This window comes from Anneissia japonica, unplaced genomic scaffold (assembly GCF_011630105.1).
Source record: "Anneissia japonica isolate Jap-2015-1 unplaced genomic scaffold, ASM1163010v1 scaffold288084_len154654_cov141, whole genome shotgun sequence".
In the NCBI taxonomy this organism is placed as follows: Eukaryota; Metazoa; Echinodermata; class Crinoidea; order Comatulida; family Comatulidae; genus Anneissia; species Anneissia japonica.
This window is the reverse complement of record NW_022705729.1, coordinates 126,774-146,428: the sequence shown is the minus strand read 5'-3', so window position 1 is coordinate 146,428 and position 19,655 is coordinate 126,774. Positions and strand designations below refer to the sequence as shown.

The 19,655-nt window shown below is 35.1% G+C and overlaps 1 protein-coding gene across 2 annotated transcripts in view; it reads right to left on the bottom strand.

Moving 5' to 3' along the window:
- Positions 1-857: 857 nt before the first annotated feature.
- LOC117105905 (monocarboxylate transporter 13-like) overlaps positions 858-19,655 on the bottom strand; it is a 20,944-nt gene continuing 2,146 nt past the window's right edge. Inside the window, exons 1-5 of one of the 2 annotated variants that reach the window (XM_033247209.1) lie at positions 6,928-7,230; positions 6,439-6,579; positions 6,045-6,178; positions 3,236-3,875; positions 858-3,049 (exon numbers count right to left, since the gene is read on the bottom strand). In XM_033247209.1, the coding sequence (XP_033103100.1) occupies positions 2,919-3,049; positions 3,236-3,875; positions 6,045-6,178; positions 6,439-6,579; positions 6,928-7,135 (1,254 nt within the window). In that variant the 5' untranslated portion in view covers positions 7,136-7,230 and the 3' untranslated portion in view covers positions 858-2,918. Of the gene's footprint in view, positions 3,050-3,235; positions 3,876-6,044; positions 6,179-6,438; positions 6,580-6,927; positions 7,231-19,655 lie in introns of those variants that run through there. The other variant, XM_033247208.1, reaches the window with a different exon arrangement.

Here is a 19,655-nt window from a genome sequence, read left to right as displayed (position 1 = left end):
CATTTGTACTACATACATTTTTATTTATTCATTTATTTATTTTAATTTCTACTATATATATATATTATGCTTATAGCCTTTAGTTAGGCCTATAATTAATCAAATCAAATCAAAAATGCATTTATTTTCCATACAATACAGTAATACAGTAAATAAGTATGCAAATTAAAACAAATACATTGTATGGAAGGAGGCTACAGTAAGTTACAACTATTAGGTACTTTGGAATAAATGGTTTACTAGTGTTCTACAAATTATGAAGTAAAAAAAAAAAAAAAAAAAAAAAAAAAAAGTAAAAAAAAAAACAAAACAAAAAAAAAAAAAAAACAAGTCAGTTAGAGTCGGATTGTGGCTGCAGTGGTAATAGCGTGGGCGATGTTGAGAGGTCTTACCATTACGATAAAGACCCTTACCCTTTGCAGGCTCAGTGCATTTTTAGTTTGTCTACCTTGCGTAATAATGTAAGTCGAGGGCGATTGTTCATGTATAGCTTTAGCTAGTTTTAAACGCTTTAGAAAACCCAAACTGCGTTAACATAAACGTTTAATTACCCGTTTGTTAATATTCCAAATTTGTAGAATGTCGTCATAATGTAATAGGCACATCTTTGATATGGTCTTTGCTTGGACAAAATTTAAAAAAGATTCAAGCACGGAAAATGACCGAAGTTCCGGCCAGAAGATCCCTGTGCACAGTGGCGTATCTAGGAGTCCTGAAATGGGGGTGCTGATGGGGGAGGGGGCGAGAAGGTTGGGAGAGGGGGCGAGAAGGTGAAGTGGGGGAATCAATGACCAGTTGAGGGGCGCTAATTCGCAAAACAAGGTGATTTTATGTGACTTTAAACTACTTGACCTTGATTTTTTTTTTTTTTTGTTTCAACAAAAAACTTCTTTTTCAAATTGTTTAAAGCAGTACGTCTGGCCGGCAGGATTTGAACCTGCGATCTCTCGATGACAAATCGAATGTCATACCATTAAAGTAGTAAAGAATAGGACCGTTCACATCAAATTTGTACGATTTCTCCGCATCCGAACTCTGCATCCGGACTGATGGATCTGAGAGCCATTTGTATCCTGAAATCGTACGGGTTTTTTTTCTTTGACCAATCAGCAAAAGCTTGGTTGGTTTGAACCAATCGAACGCATACGTACTTAACCCGAACAACCGTGTTCCTTGGGCGATGTAAACGCAGCGTTCAAAAAACGTACCGTAGCAAATCACGATTTTTATATCCAGGTTTGATGTGAGCGTAGCTTAAGACCAACTCAGGCAGCGTCGTACGACGCAGCCCGACGCGATTTTTCGTCGTGGACAGTCTTGAGCCGTCGTGAGAAATATTAAACATGTTTAGTGTTCTACGACGCGACTGGCCCCGACGCAAACCTTCTCGTCTGCGTTTAACTCACACAGACCCGACGCGGCAACCATAACACTTCTTCAAAACAACGCAATCACAAAGCAAGAGTAGGCCTACTGCAGCACTGATGTACTGTACTCTAGCAGCTGTACAAATTATAATAAGTAACAATGTAGTTTTAGTTTGCTTTAATTATTTGAACGTACACTTTCAGAACATTGGCACTCGATAATTTGACGGTGCGTTCGACAACATATCAAAGCCTAAACTAATATAGGTTAATCAGACAATTATTACAATGTAAAATGGTAAAGAAGAAACCCAACATATTTTGAACTTTTCAACAAAAGAAATCCAATTTCATTTTCATTCCTTTCAGTTAAGTTTTTTGGTTAAACGACCCAATCCTTATATGAATGCATAGTAATTTCCATATTCATGGATAGTATAGGTAATGAAGAAAAATCAATAGTACATATAAATCATAACCAATCAATTGTGAAGAAAAAAAAGTAAAAAGAAATAATGTTTGTACACTAAACAACAAATGTTTCCTTTCTATACCTTAAATATCTATAAATACATGAATTGTGAATGATGATATGGACGTACCTACTTTTCCCCCATCAAAATAATATGTAGACAATCCCCTCTCCCTTTAACTTTAAATTGTCAATTGGAACAAAATTTCGCTGTGTAACGTTGTATATCATAATCATGAGCTATTATGGGAAGATGACCAACATCGTGAGCTATTATGGGAAGATGACTAACTCAATAAAATCCAAAATTTGCCTAGACGGACGAACATCGAGCAAATCATACTCCCAGGCAATAATGAGGAGGAAGGTGTTGGTCCAGTCCTCTAGGGATATAACATACAGTATAAACAGAGAGTGTATAGCATGGTCCTCACGAGAGCCCTAGTATCCGGATCGGGAGCTAACCGTTAGCGCTACCATTAGCACCTAACGCCCGATCGGTTAGCGCTAACAGTTAGCAGTATCCGGATACCGCTAACGGTTCGCAAGCGCTATCGGTTAGAAAGTTGAGCGCGTTTTTATCATCAACCAATCACAAGTACGCGTTTACGATTTCCAGTTCGATCATCATATTTTTGGTATCCGGATCGGGATTTTCTCGTATGGACGCACGGCAGCTAACGATTAGCAGGATCCGGATCCTGCTAACCGTTAGCAGCCGTGTGAGAACTTAGCCTATAATAGAGTCGGACCTCTTGCAGTTCTACACACTTTGACATAAGTGTTTTTCCAAGATACATTTACAAATCAGCTATTGCACTGGTTCTACCTATACTGTCTTTTTTTAATTAATGTCGGGGTGCCACAGAGGGGTACCATACTCAAGAACGGGACATAGCTTAACAAGTCCAGAAGTATTGAGACCAGTTGGTCCCTCCATCTCTCATTAGTCCAATGTTAAATGAGTTGTACTCATGAATTTGCTAGTTTTATCGACAGCAGTATTTTCGGAAATGGTTGCTCGTCTACATCTCGTCTCTAGACATTGTCTCCGACGATCTTTTTTCAACAGAAATGTTTTATGTATCTTTATTCTTCGAAGAGCAATGCCATAAGAATAACACATATAAACTTGGAATTAACGCAAAGGCTTGTAAGGCTGTGCTTATCTGGAAACAAAATAGCAAATCCTTGTCACTGTTAAAAAATCCTGAAAGATACAAAATATATACACGTGTATTAATGATAATGATAACTACATTCCAGTCAATCACTGAATTAGAACATTGGGATTTTTACGTTTTTGTACAGATATGAATAAAGGCCTTCGTAGGAGATTATTCCCATCATAAGAAAACAAAACTAAAAAAAGTTTCTAAAAAGAAGACAATCTTACCCAGTAATCCGGCTAAAAGGTTACCTATGCCTGCAAATGCTTTGCACCAGGCTATGGCGCCACCAGCGTGTGCTGTATCCACCGACTTTATTGCCAGGAAGTGTATTAAGCAGGATTGCAATCCATACGCCGCTCCATGTATAAATGATGATAAAGCCAGAGAAGTATACTGGTTCGAGAATATGAAAAATGTAAGTGCTACGACGTCGATGAATAGTGTTAACACCAAAAGCTTGGTTGATATATTTACCGTCTGTGGAACAATACACTGTACTATTCTAACAATAACACATCCCATTCCTACAAGCGTTTTCAGAAAGCTTGCCTGCAAAGGCTCAATACTGATGCTAATGGCGTAAGGTATTAAACTCAAGTGGAATACTACAATAACAAACCAGATACAACCGGAAACAAAAAACAACGCATTTAATGTCATATTTTTGAACACGGAAAGTTGAAGACTTTTTCCAATCTTCCCTAAGAATGTTTTGTCTTCTTGATTTTTTCCAATTTCTGTGTAAGTGATGTCTTGTTTGCGGCCAATGCTGGAATCAAGAGCCGTTGCTGTCACTAATCCATGCAAATGTAATGCTCCTGTCACAAGTAAAGCCCCTCTCCAACCATAATTTTCTAACCAGACCTAACAAATAGAAGAAGATAATTGTAATGATGTATAGGGCGATATTTGATTAATTATTTTTAAGAATCACCCATAATTAAGTGCAGTTGTTAAAGGATAGCAAATGACACCTCTATCAATGTCTTTACCAGATGTTCGCTAAATCCAAATTAACACTGCTATAATTTCTTTACCAAAGACATCGTTAAATAGGTTAAAATAGGAGGCTACACTATTGAGAGAAATGATAGTTTGCACTTAATCGAACATACACCGTGCATGCTCGAATAGAAACGATCTCATGAACGAATGTATTTGCTTGGAACTACCCTTTTAAACACAAAGAAAACGTTTCAACATTTCTGATTCATCTAGATTGTTTGCAACAAATTCAACCAGGATCTAAAACAAATATAATGGGAGACTTCAATGTCAATACTTTAACTGCCTAGTTAAAGTTACATGGCGTCTTATCAAAGGACAAACTCGAGTAGGAAAATTTTCTTCATGCATCGGCCAATTTTGTTGTAGCACACCTATCAGACTCTAGAGTTTGTCTCACTTTCTTTACTAGAAAATCTTCTAAAATTAAGTATTCTTCCCATAGATATATCAAATTGCGGTCTTTCAAAGGGTTGTCTTGAAATTATTGTCTTAGTTTTCTTACTATAATTCCGAGTTTACTTATAATAAGCTGTCTGTTAATTTTGACAACACAGAATGCTTTATACATTTGCTTCTAAGCGAATGCTCTGTAAAGTTAAGAACTTTCATGTCAGTTCTTGTGGTCATACCATCAAAGGATCTACCTCAATCACTTACCTTGACCTAGAACTAAATGAACGCTTGACGTGAACACATTTGCTAATTTTGTTTAAAATAACTCATCACAAGAAAAAAAAACATCCTAAAAGTCTAGGCCGTCTCTGAATAAAGAAAAAAGCAAGCTTTATTAGGCCCTACTTTAACTCTAGGCTTGTACAGGAATGCTAAGTCTGTCAACATTATGGTCCGAAAATTGTTCTGCTCTGCATTAATTTTTTCCCACTTTGACCAGCTTTGACTATTGCGCCATGCCTGGTATGATGGTCATCTTAAAGAACAAGTTACAGACAATGCAAAATAAAACTGCTAGGTTTATCCATGGAGGCAGTGATCTCACCAGCTATACTTAAGAGTGGCAGGACCGCGACGCTTGGGCGAAAAAAACGAGATGACCGCCACGCTTAGGCAAAAATAACTAAGCCTGCACCACGCTTAAAATATCATCGCCACGCTAAAACAATGTATAGTAAATTTTATTCAAGACGTTACCAAGATAACGATAGTGTGGCACTATTAGGCAGTTCCACAGTGTTTCCATTTAAAAATTCATAATTCAAGTTTAAAAGGACCCCTCAATAAATTCCATAATTATTGATTGTATTATTCATTGCAATTTACATGTTACGTACTACCAAGCAAACACTACAAGTAGGTTGCCTTTTTTTAAAAACTTTTTTACAAAAATAGAAAACAACCATGAACAGCTTCGTATCTGTTGAATAGATTGAAGGCCGCTATTTTCTTTCGTATGCTTGGACCACAGCACGATGCCCCTTTAAAAAAAATTGAAACACAATAGCCTATTTTTAAAGGAAGTGGAATATCGGCATGCACGTCTTTGTGTGATGTCTTAAAGTTGGTTCAACTATGTTGTGCACGTTTTTGAATCTCATCATACTTCTTGAATACGTATTAGATTTACTAAAACGCTTCGTGCACTGACTAAAAAATAGGAAGCCACGTGGGATTCGGTCGAGTCAGAATGATCACGTACATTTGTGCAATTTAGCCACTGATGATTTTAACTTTAAAAACTTTAAATTTTAAAATTGTTAACTTGTTAAATGTTTTACTTTTCCGAATGTTATCTTCAATTTTAAAACATCTTTGTTGTTTGTTAAAACTGTTTTCATTCTGCCTGGGATCCAATTAAAAATGAGCCAGCATTTACTAGCTTATACCCATTGTACTAGTACTGTATTACTATTTCTAGTACAGGTAGTAGTAGCAGTAGCGGTAGCAGTAGTAGTAGTAGCAGCAGCAGCAGCAGCAGCAGCAGTAGTAGCAGCAGTGGTAGTAGTTGTAGTTGTAGTATATAGTAGCAGTAGTAGTAGTAATTTTTTTAATTTAAATTGTTTATCTTACCTGTGTAACAGGAGGGGTTGCAGTGCCAACCATATATACAAGGGTGACAAATCCAATTGCGTTACTGAGATGGTCGACAAATATTGACCCTAACACAGATATACTTGTTGAAATTATCAAACCATTAGCAAGACCTATGCAAATGATAACAAATATTTGTCGTTTGTCATTGCAATTTATTTTGCTTTCGGAAATAAATTTCGAATTTTATTTTTGTATGTTTCTTGTTCCACTAAAATTTTGAATCTTCATTTAACGATCCAAATATACATGAATCTTATGCTTTTATATTTAGAGATATTTGAGGCATAATCCCTTTTCAATTTAAGAATGGATTAGGCACACCTAGTGTGTGTGGGTTGGGGGTGGGGGTGTATTTATGTATCCACGTTACCTAGCACCGTCATCCAAACGGCGAAAGACACTGCATCGTTTATAGTTGAAAGCATGCACGTCGAAAATAATCTCAACAAAGTAGATACAATCGTTAAGTATTTCAGTCCAATATGTTTGAGTAAGTTTTCTCCCATGAATCCTGTAAATATTTAGAAACTTTTTGTAAACAACTGTACTTATTTTTCAATTAGGCAGGTCGATTTGTTACAACAAAAATAATGTAACAACTAAATTAAAGAGTGTATAATAACAAGATCCTGATAGATCATGATTATAGCAGCACTGATTTATGCAAATATCAACAATGTTTCTTACTCTGTACACTTTCTATTTTGATGTATTATATTCAATGTTTCTTTTCCTACTCATTGAAGTAGCGTATCTAGGGCGTACGGGGTGGTCAAGGAAAAATACTCGCTCCCCCTCCCCCCTCAGCAATCACGCTCATTTAGTTAAAAATCACATCACCTTATCTACTACTACTTACCAGTAAAGCTGTAGACAGCCATTGATATAGCTGCAATGAATGTTATATATCCATCCGTGCAACCTATCGAATCTGCAATTGCTGCATTCAAAACCCCCATGATGACATTAGTCACACCAAGCATGAAGTACAGAAATCCATTGTTGAGTAGGCAGAGAAGTTTATCTGTATTTGATAAGTTGGAGTGCGGTAAATGGACATTTTCCATTGCTACTCAAACAATTTTTTTCTAAACTTGATTTGCAATGGCCAACCTTTAGCTGTGTAATACCTATATGACTATGTCGTAGTGTCGTCGTAATAACAATAAACTTGTGGTTTAGCATACATGTTTACATGTATTTTGCACAATGAAATGTTACGCTTGATGGATAATATTTGTTTAGGAGGTGAGTAGGGCCTAGGCCTTGTTCAACTTGAAGTGAAATAAAATATGGCTGAAAATAGAACTAGGTGGAAAATCTTCAAAGACTATAGATTGTGAGCCAAACCCTACAAAAGCTAGCCAGTCAGGCCATGACAGGCCATGACAGGCCTAGGACTAGGCCAATAGTAGCTCAACAACAGGCAGGAGATGAAGACTGTGTTTGTGCTACCTGTAGTACTACAATAAGAGAGAAAGACAAAGGCATACAATGTGATATTTGTAAACTATGGTTTTGCCTAAAGTGCTCAAAATTACCTAGTAAAATATATGCGCTCTTGTCAGATAGTGATAAAAAAAACTTTTTGTGGTCATGCGATACCATGCCTGGTACAGCTACCTCTTTTAAAGAAAATAGCAGAATTAAATGACTTGTAAGTAAGTGTGAATGGCAGACTGAATAATTTTGAAAAAATTCAAAAAACCAGTCAAAAAATTCTGCAAAAGCTAATAAGATTATTGAAACTATAGAAAAAAAATCAGGAAATTACCAGGAAAGATTTAACAGAATTGAAAATTAGCTATGAACAACTGGAAGCAAAGACCAAGGACAGTGTAAAGGAAGGTATTGCAGAATATAGAGACAGGGAATCTCGAAAATTCAACATTATTATTGAAAATTTACCTGAATCGGAGAACCCAACCCCCCAACATAGGCGGAAGGATGACATTGTTGCTATTTAAAAAATATTCACAAAATGTTTCTAAGTATAGATGGTGTAAAAATAATGGATGCTGGCAGGCTTGGTAAATATACTGAAGATGGATGTAGAATGGTGAGACCTACATTAGACTCCCTAAAAAGCAAAAGAGATGTTATGATTAATGCTAAGAAAATGTACATAAATCCCGACAGAACGAAAAAAGAAAGACAACGAAATTATGAGCTAAGACAAGAATTAAGAACAAGAAAAGAAAATGGAGCGAAGAATCTCATCATAAGTAGAGGGAAGGTTGTAAAGCGAATGGGAGAGCAAACTGGTTTTTTTTTCGAGGCCCAAATCACATCCCATAAATCAACTTTGAGAAAGGAACGTTTATGTTTAGAAGAAATCCCTTTTAATTTAGAAGGCAATGTTAAACCAAATGGATATCAAAAAGTAAAAGGAAAAGTTACGTTGCTGGATAGAAAAGAGATCTTCAAGCCTTTATTTTGAAAGAGAACATACAAAAGCATACTAGTGCTAGAAATGAGATTATTAATACGTTGTGTTTAAATTTTTTAAGTTTCCTTTATACAAATGCGGATGCGTTGAGAAATAAAATGGGAGAGCTTCGAGAAATTGCCTACCAGAGGAAGCTAGACGTGAATGCAATAACTGAGGTTAATAACAAAGCAGGTGTTGCTGCTTTTGATGCTGAGCTAAGTCTTAAACTGATATACAAAATTTGATTCGGGTAGAAGTGGCAGAGGTGTTTTTATATATGTGAAAGAAGACCTAAATGCAACCATTTTTAACGAATTGTTAAATCAAGAATATAATGAAGGAGTATGGATTATAATTTCTAATAACAGACAAAAAAATTATTTGGTTGCATATATAGAAGCCCAAATAGTAATGACACAAATAATCATTTGTTACTGTCTGACATTAACAACGGGTACAGACCTCATTATGGTAGGTGATTTCAACTATCCTGAGATTGATTGGTATTCATGGGCCATAACGAAAAATGCATTAAACAATAGCAACATATTTATTGAATGCTTGAGAGACCATTTTGTAAGTCAGTGTATACACCAACCTACAAGATACCGTGAAGCCCAAACACCTAACACGCTTAACCTAGTAATAACCACTGATGAGACAAAGATAAACAACATTGACATAGAACCACCACTCGGAAAGAGTCACAATCTTCTTCAAGTACGCCTGTGAAAATAAAAGCAAAGAGGTAATAGAATGTAAACTTAACTACAACAAGGGTGACTATACTAAACTTAAAAATATGCTAGCAGAGGTAAATTTGAACACTCAAATTGAAAACACAAATGTAAATAATGCATGTGAAATTTTCAACAAAACAATAAGAAATGCTGTTGAAAATTGTATCCCTAAGTCTAGCATAAAGAAGAAGAACAAACCAATATGGATGACCAGAGAAATCCAGAGAAAAATAAAAAGAAAAAATATACAAGAACTAGACAGATGAAAGAGTATGACAACTAAAAAAAAGCAAGAAACTTGGTAACAAATGGTAAGAAGGCTGCACAGAAAGCAATTGAGCGAAAAATTTGTAATGAGGTTAAAATAAACCCAAAAATTTCTGGAAATACGTACGAGAGAAAACCAAATCATATCAATCGGTTGGATCTATTAAGGATGAAATGGGAAACACCATTGATGATCCAACAGATCGGCAGGCCCAAATGATTTGAATTGAAGAGTGCTGAAAGAAATATGCGAGGACATTTTAACTCATTTGACCAACCTATCAATAAATCACTATCAGATGGCGAACTACCAGAATGTTGGAAGAGTGCTCAAGTAGTCCCAATATACAAGAAAGGGGATAAATCAAATGTGAGTAACTATAGGCCAATAAGATTAACATCAATTATTTGCAAACTACTTGAATCATTAGTGAGATTTACATTGTGTATTTCCTTAATGAAAGAAATCTGATTTCAAATGCTCAACATGGCTTCAGAAAATGGAGATCGTGTGTTTCGCAATTGATTAAGGTAATGGATGAATGGACAAAATTATTGGACGCTGGCGAAAATTTTGATACAGTGTATCTAGATTTTAGGAAGGCGTTCGACTCCATCCTCCATCAGAGAATGCTAAACAAATTAGAAGCATCGGAATAAAAGAAAACCTCCTGAACTGGTTAACGCAGTTTTTAACAGGAAGAAAACGGGTGTCTAGAAAACTAAGATCTAGAAATCTAAGACATAAGATATCTTAGTTTTCTAAATCTAGAAAACTAAGATATCTTAATTTTCTAGATCAAGAAAACTAAGATATCTTAGTTTTTTAAGATTTTTAATGATGGGTTTTACCATTATATCATGAGGTATTTTGATTTTAAAGCAGTAAAATAAGGTTATACCATTATCTCTGAAGTGGGTTAATTTTTTTTCCTAAGGAATTTGGAAGTAATATATCCTTGATTTTACTGTACAGACCATTTAGCATAATTTTATTTGAATAAATGGAAATTCTACAGGTTGGATTAATTCATTAGATTGTTAAAGCTTTGATAGTCATTATTTAATTATTTGCTTTCCTCATATATTTATCTAGCATTAATGATTGATTGTCTCCTGACAATGACTGTATAAATCCTAAAATAAATTTGAAATTTTGCTTAATAAAAAATTAGTATATTTAAAAAAATGTGTACCCTAGTTTCTAATATGCTAATGCTTGTTAGCATTTTAATTTAGGTACTAACTTATATGCTCAAGTTTGCTACTTTGAGCAAATTAATTTCAAATTAGTATTTAGGAGTATTGAAATTGTGGGGTGGGGGATGACGGGTGATGGGAAGGAGGATTCATGATTTGTGAGGACGTTAGCTCGCAAAATACTGTAATTTTATGTGATTTGAAACTACTTAAAGTGTGACATTTTTAGGGGGAGAGAGGGACTGGTGAAGCATGAGTATTTTTTGGAGGGGCGTATGGATGTATTTATGTTTATTATTAGGCCTATATCTATAGATTATGAAATAGCGTTCATAATATGTGATAGTACCTAGAAACAACAAGCTGGGTAATGTAGATACCACTGTACATTTGAAATGTAGACAGTAGAGGAATTTGAACACTGTTATTACTATTTATAATAACATCTCATTAAAATAAATGACATGCTCTCCTTGACTTTGACTATCTACCTCAAATCCCATATTTCATTGCCCTCTTTGGACTGGCCCTACCAAGGTACATGACACCATTGTAAACGAGGGTAGTTAGAGATGATTAGTTGGATTAGTAGAGCTTATCGTATTATCACTTTAAGCTCACTACTGAGGAAGTGAAAATTTGTAATTATTAATACTAGGATTCTTTTTTTTCTTCATATTATTAATTGCATTTATATGTACTTTTATCAGTATCATCATCATTAGAAAAGTAAAATTCCCTAAGCCTATGGGATGAAACCTAAACTTCATTTACTCACTCTCAATGTGAGAGGCTTAAGAGAAAGATCCAAACAATTGAGTGTGTTTAAATGGGCAAATGACAACAGTGTGGATATTTTATGTGTACAAGAAACACACCTGACCAAAGACAACTCGATTGAATTTAGTTGGCAGGGGGAAGCATATCATAGTTATGGTTCTTCTCACTCCCGTGGAGTATCAACTCTAATTGCGATTACAAAGTTAACAAAACGCTTATTGATGATAATGGGAGATTTGTTCTCATTAACGTCATAATTGAGACGTTTCAATTGTTATAATTAATGTATATGCACCTAATAATGTAAAAGAAAGAAGTACCTTCCTTAGAATGATGCACAAAACCATCGATGACTTCAACTGATAATGAAAATGACAATTACAACATAATTTTCGCCGGAGATATGAATTGTGTTTTAAATCGAAATGTTGATCAAAAAGGAAGCAAAAATATCTGTGATAATTCAGTTTTTACGTTAAAACACATGAAAAATAATGAAATAGTTGATATCTGGAGAATTATAAATCCAAATAAAAAGCATTTTACATGGCGCAGAAAATCAACTGAAACTTATAGAAGACTTAATTACATATTTATTTCTAAAAATCTAATACAAAACGTTAATTCCTGTGATATTAGACCAGCAATTCTCACTGATCACCAAGCAGTCTCGTTAAAATTCAAAACAACCAGCGAGAAAAGAGGACTTGGTATATGGAAATTAAATAGTAAACACCTAGAAGATGATGAATATATTGAGTATATTATAAATTTAGTTAAACAATGCAGAATAAAAGCATAAAATCCACAGGATAACTGGGAATTGATAAAAATTAAAATAAAAGAATTTTCTGCCCAATTTGAAAGGGAAAAAAACAAATTAAAAAAAGAAAAAAAAAAGAAAAACCTTGAAAATGATATAAACATTCTAAACGATTCAATAATTCATGACAAAAATGAACAATTGGAAAAAAATTAGAAGAAAAGAAAAAGTATTTAGATAATATATATATTACAGAAGCCAGAGGTGCCCAGATTAGGAGTAGAACTAAATGGGTTAAAGAAGGTGAAAGAAACACAAAATTCTTTCTTGGTTTAGAAAAAAACAACAATAAAAATAAGCACATTAAGGTATTGAAAAAAAAAGATGGATCACTAACATCAAATATCAATGAAGTACTTGAACAACAAGTTATTTTTTTAAAGAAAGTTTATTCAAAACAAAAAGTTTCCAATGACGCAATTACTGAATATCTGTCAGGAATTGATTTAAAGGTTCTGAAGCAGAAAAACAAGTCTGCGAGGGTGAATTAACATTATTGGAATGCGAGCAGGCTATTAATCAAATGAAAAAGAATAAAGCACCGGGCCCTGATGGTTTAACTGTAGAATTTTATCATAAGTTCTGGCCTATTATTGATGATATTGTATGTGATGCCTTAAATTATGGTTATCAAAACCAAGAATTTTCAGCAACGCAACGCAGAGGCTTAATTAATTTAATTTATAAAAAGGGTGATCACCAAGATCTAAATAATTGGAGACCAATTAGTCTGCTCAATATTGATTATAAAATTGCAACATTCGTACTTACTAAAAGATTACAGACCGTTATTCATTCTATTGTGAATAACGATCAAAAAGTTTATGTTAAAGGCCGTTTCGGAGGCGACAATATACGCTTAATTGAAGATATTCTAACATACATAGAAATTAATCAATCAGAAGGAGCACTGATAAGCCTAGATTTCAGAAAGGCTTTTGATACAATTAACCGAAAGTTTATATTAAATACACTCCGTTATTTTAACTTCGGATATTCTTTTACTAGTTGGGTTACAACAATGTATAAGAAAACTGAAAGCATTTTTATAAATAATGGCTGGATATCAGAAAGTGTTAGTATGAAACAAGGCATAAGGCAAGGATGTCCGCTTTCAGCCCTCCCTTTTTTCCTAGTCGCCGAAGTACTTGCAACAAAAATTAGAAATTACATAACAATTGTTGGTTTAAATTTAGATACATACACACACACATATATATATATATATATATATATATATATATATTTTCATTGTACATAATTCCTTTCAATTACCATATCCTATTTAATGTTTACTCCATTTACCTTAGTATTTTTTCTAGAAAAAAAAAACATTTGTACTACGAATACAAAATATCAGTGAGAGTCTTATTGTGGCTGCAGTGGTAATAGCGTGGGCGATGTTGAGAGGTCTTACCATTACGATAAAGACCCTTACCCTTTGCAGGCTCAGTGCATTTTTTGTCTACCTTGCGTAATAATGTAAGTCGAGGGCGATTGTTCATATATAGCTTTAGCTAGTTTTAAACGCTTTAGAAAACCAAAACTGCGTTAACATAAACGTTTAATTACCCGTTTGTTAATATTCCAAATTTGTAGAATGTCGTCATAATGTAATAGGCACATCTTTGATATGGTCTTTGCTTGGACAAAATTTTAAAAAGATTCAAGCACGGAAAATGACCGAAGTTCCGGCCAGAAGATCCCTGTGCACATTGGCGTATCTAGGAGTCTTGAAATGGGGGTGCTGATGGGAGAGGGGGCGAGAAGGTGAAGTGGGGGAATCAATGACCAGTTGAGGGGCGCTAATTCGCAAAACAAGGTGATTTTATGTGACTTTAAACTACTTGACCTTGATTTTTTTTTTTTTTTGTTTCAACAAAAAACTTCTTTTTCAAATTGTTTAAAGCAGTACGTCTGGCCGGCAGGATTTTTTTCTTTGACCAATCAGCAAAAACTTGGTTGGTTTGAACCAATCGAACGCATACGTACTTAACCCGAACAACCGTGTTCCTTGGGCGATGTAAACGCAGCGTTCAAAAAACGTAGAAAATCACGATTTTTATATCCAGGCTTGATGTGAACATAGCTTAAGACCAACTCAGACAGCGTCGTACGACGCAGCCCGACGCGATTTATCGTCGTGGACAGTCTTGAGCCGTCGTGAGAAATATTAAACATGTTTAGTGTTCTACGACGCGACTGGCCCCGACGCAAACCTTCTCGTCTGCGTTTAACTCACACAGACCCGACGCGGCAACAATAACACTTCTTCAAAACAACGCAATCACAAAGCAAGAGTAGGCCTACTGCAGCACTGATGTACTGTACTCTAGCAGCTGTACAAATTATAATAAGTAACAATGTAGTTTTAGTTTGCTTTAATTGTTTGAACGTACACTTTCAGAACATTGGCACTCGATAATTTGACCGTGCGTTCGACAACATATCAAAGCCTAAACTAATATAGGTTAATCAGACAATTAATACAATGTAAAATGGTAAAGAAGAAACCCAACATATTTTGAACTTTTCAACAAAAGAAATCCAATTTCATTTTCATTCTTTTCAGTAAAGTTCTTTGGTTAAACGACCCAATCCTTATATGAATGCATAGTAATTTCCATATTCATGGATAGTATAGGTAATGAAGAAAAATCAATAGTACATATAAATCATAACCAATCAATTGTGAAGAACAAAAAGTAAAAAGAAATAATGTTTGTACACTAAACAACAAATGTTTCCTTTCTATACCTTAAATATCTATAAATACATGAATTGTGAATGATGATATGGACGTACCTACTTTTCCCCCATCAAAATAATATGTAGACAATCCCCTCTCCCTTTAACTTTAAATTGTCAATTGGAACAAAATGTCGCTGTGTAACGTTGTATATCATAATCATGAGCTATTATGGGAAGATGACCAACATCATGAGCTATTATGGGAAGATGACTACCTCAATAAAATCCAAAATTTGCCTAGACGGACGAACATCGAGCAAATCATACTCCCAGGCAATAATGAGGAGGAAGGTGTTGGTCCAGTCCTCTAGGGATATAACATACAGTATAAACAGAGAGTGTATAGCCTGGTCCTCACGAGAGCCCTAGTATCCGGATCGGGAGCTAACCGTTAGCGCTACCATTAGCACCTAACGCCCGATCGGTTAGCGCTAACAGTTAGCAGTATCCGGATACTGCTAACGGTTCGCAAGCGCTATCAGTTAGCAAGTTGAGCGCGTTTTTATCATCAACCAATCACACGTACGCGTTTACGATTTCCAGTTCGATCATCATATTTTTGGTATCCGGATCGGGATTTTCTCGTATGGACGCACGGCAGCTAACGATTAGCAGGATCCGGATCCTGCTAACCGTTAGCAGCCGTGTGAGAACATAGCCTATAATAGAGTCGGACCTCTTGCAGTTCTACACACTTTGACATAAGTGTTTTTCCAAGATACATTTACAAATCAGCTATTGCACTGGTTCTACCTATACTGTCTATTTTTAATTAATGTCGGGGTGCCACAGAGGGGTACCATACTCAAGAACGGGACCTAGCTTAACAAGTCCAGAAGTATTGAGACCAGTTGGTCCCTCCATCTCTCATTAGTCCAATGTTAAATGAGTTGTACTCATGAATTTGCTAGTTTTATCGACAGCAGTATTTTTGGAAATGGTTGATCGTCTACATCTCGTCTCTAGACATTGTCTCCGACGATCTTTTTTTAACAGAAAAATAAAATGTTTTATGTATCTTTATTCTTCGAAGAGCAATGCCATAAAAATAACACATATAAACTTGGAATTAACGCAAAGGCTTGTAAGGCTGTGCTTATCTGGAAACAAAATAGCAAATCCTTGTCACTTTTAAGAAATCCTGAAAAGATACAAAATATATACAAATAGTATTAATAATAATGATAACTACATTCCAGACAATCACAGAATTAGAACATTGGGATTTCTACGTTTTTGTACAGATATGAATAAAGGCCTTCATAGGAGTTATACCCATCGTAAGAAAACAAAACTAAAAAAGTTACTAAAAAGAAGACAATCTTACCCAGTAATCCGGCTAAAATGTTACCTATGCCTGCAAATGTTTTGCACCAGGCGATGGCGCCACCAGCGTGTGCTGTATCCACCGACTTTATTGCCAGGAAGAGTATTAAGCAGGATTGCAATCCATACGCCGCTCCATGTGTAAATGATGATAAAGCCAGAGAAGTATACTGGTTCGAGAATATGAAAAATGTAAGTGCTACGACGTCGATGAATAGTGTTAACACCAAAAGCTTGGTTGATATATTTACCGTCTGTGGAACAATACACTGTACTATTCTAGCAATAACACATCCCATTCCTACAAGCGTTTTCAGAAAGCTTGCCTGCAAAGGCTCAATACTAATGCTAATGGCGTAAGGTATTAAACTCAAGTAGAATATTACACAAACAAACCAGCTACAACCGGAAACAAAAAACAACCCTTTTAATGTCTTATTTTTGAACACGGAAAGTTGAAGACTTTCTCCAATCTTTCCTAAGAATGTTTTATCTTCTGGATTTTTTCCAATTTCTGTGTAAGTGATGTCTTGTTTGCGGCCAATACTGGGATCAAGAGCCGTCGCTGTCACTAATCCATGCAAGTGTATTGCTCCTGTCACAATTAAAGCCCCTCTCCAACCATAATTTTCTAACGAGACCTAAAAAATTGAAGAAGAAGAAGATAATTGTAATGATGTATAGGGCGATATTTGATTAGTTATTTTTAAGAATCACCCACAATTAATACAGTTGTTAAAGGATCACAAATGACACCTCTATGAGTGTCTTTAGCAGATGTTCGCTAAATCCACACTGCTATAATTTCTTTACCAAAGACATTAAATAGGTTAAAATAAGAGGCTATACTATTAAAATAAATGATAGTTGAGTTTGCCCTTATGCGAAAATACACCGTGCATCCTCGAATAGAAACGATCTCATGAACAAGAAACCGAATGTATTTGGTTGGAACTACCTTTTTAAACACAAAGAAAATGTTTCAACAATTCTGATTCATCTAGATTGTTTGCAACAAATTCAACCAATCTAAAACAAGTATAATTGGAGACTTCAATGTCAATTATATATAGGCCTACGTTAACTGCCTGGCGTCTTATCAAAGAAGAAATTCGAGTAGGAAAATGTTCTTCATGAATTGGCAACATTTGTTGAAGCACACCTATCAGACTCTGGAGTTTTTCTCACTTTCTGTAGGAGAAAATATTCTAAAACTAAGTATTCTTCCCACAGGAATATCAAATTGCGGTCTTTCAAATGGTTGTCCTGAAATTATTGTCTCTAAATTAAAGGACTTTAATTGGAATTGTTTTACTAATTGTAAGGAAGCATGGCTTAAGTTCAAAGATGAAGTTTTATCAGTAGTAGATCCCGTTGCTCCTAAACAGACATCCCAACCCTGGTTTAATTCAGAAATTCCTCTGATAATATATAAGAAACAAATTATTAGGAAAAGATAAAATTAATAAATAAATTGTTATCGTTTAACGAAAATTAAGAAATAAGTTAGAGATATGCATAAAGTAAGGGCAAAATATTTCACTAATAAAACACTCCAAAACAACAAAGGTTACTCTAATAAATCCGAAAGTGAATCCAGTATTGTTTTAGACAGTAAAAAAAACCATACTTTCACCAAAGAAAATGGCACCTGTGTTTAATAAATTCTTCACATAACAGAAGTAGCCACAAATTTTTGATCAAAATTATACAAACTTGTTGCTCTCAATTATTTCATACTTTTTAAGCATAAAAATTTACAGACCGTTAAATTAGTCTTAAGTCTGTTAGCTTGGAATTTGTTGAATCTGGGTTGAAAAGGCTGTTTATCGATAAGAGTGCTGGGCTAGACGACGTACACACTAGGTTCCTATTAAGAGATTGTGCTTCTGTTAAACCTCTAAATAAGAAGAAATGTCGCTTTAGCCCGGAAAAATATTGACCGATCAGTACTCTCAGCACAGTTTTCAAGATGTTAGAAAGATCTGCTTATGAACAGCTTAAAGTATTCTTGATAAAAATTATATATAGAATTTACAATCTGGTTTTAAACCGAACTTCCCAACCGAATCTGCACATTTGAGCAATGACTAGACTCAGTTGACTAGGTCAGGTCTTATGTGGATGACAGAAGGTAGATCGTCACCCTAAGTCGGAAATTCTGAACTTCTCTTGGCGTGCCTCATAGAAGTACCTTGTGCCGCTACTTTATATTTTTGCTATGTTAACGATTTAGTACTAAACATGTCTAGTGATCTTTACTTTATGCAGATGATAGTATTTTTACGTTTTCTCACTATGATCCCGAGTTTACTGAAAATAAGCTGTGTTAATTTTGACAACACAGAATGCATTATATATTTGCTTCTAAGCGAATGCTCTGTAAAGTTAAGGACATTCATGTCAGTTCTTGTGGTCATACCATCAAAGGATCTACCTCAATCACTTACCTTGACCTAGAACTAGATGATGGCTTGAAGTGAACACATTTATAATGTTGTTTAAAATAACTCATCAAAAGGAAAAAAAAACATTCTAAAAGCCTAGGCCGCCTCTGAATAAAGAACAACGCAAGCTTTATTAACAGCTTTAACTCTAGATTTGTACAGGAATGCTATGTCTTTCAACATTATGGTCCGAAAATTGTTCTGCTCTGCATTAGTTTTTTGCCACTTTGACCAGCTTTGACTATTGCTTCTTTCCCTGGTATAGTGGTCATCTTAAAGATCAAGTTACAGACAATGTAAAATAAGACTGCTCATGGACGTATCAAGGGGGGGGGGGGAGCCGTGGGAGCCGCGGCTCCCCCTCTTTGTACACAGTGTTAAAATTTTAAAGCTTATTCTTGAGCCAATACAAATTCTTTCCTGGGATCACTCAAAATGAATACTTCTAAACATGTAAATTACCATCAGTACACGTTATACATAGGCATAATAGAACACAGAGCCCTAAGCGTGATTAAAAAATCTTAAATCCATAAATCTCAGGTCAGGTCTTTTAAGATAGAAATGCGATACTGTTGTTCAATTTCGTTTTTATCCTTTTGCAAGTTTCTTTAAATGATCCCTGATTAAAGATCATGAGAAATTTGTTGGCGTTTCATTTTGACTATAATGGTAATGTGATGATGATGAATTTTACTATATAAAAGTGTCATTTCCGGCCATCTCGAGAGGTACTATTTCCTCAAATTTTCGAACCTCAGCCCCAGCCATGGTGGGGCTGAGGACGTTGTGAAATCACGTTTTTGAAGTAGCCCTATGTAA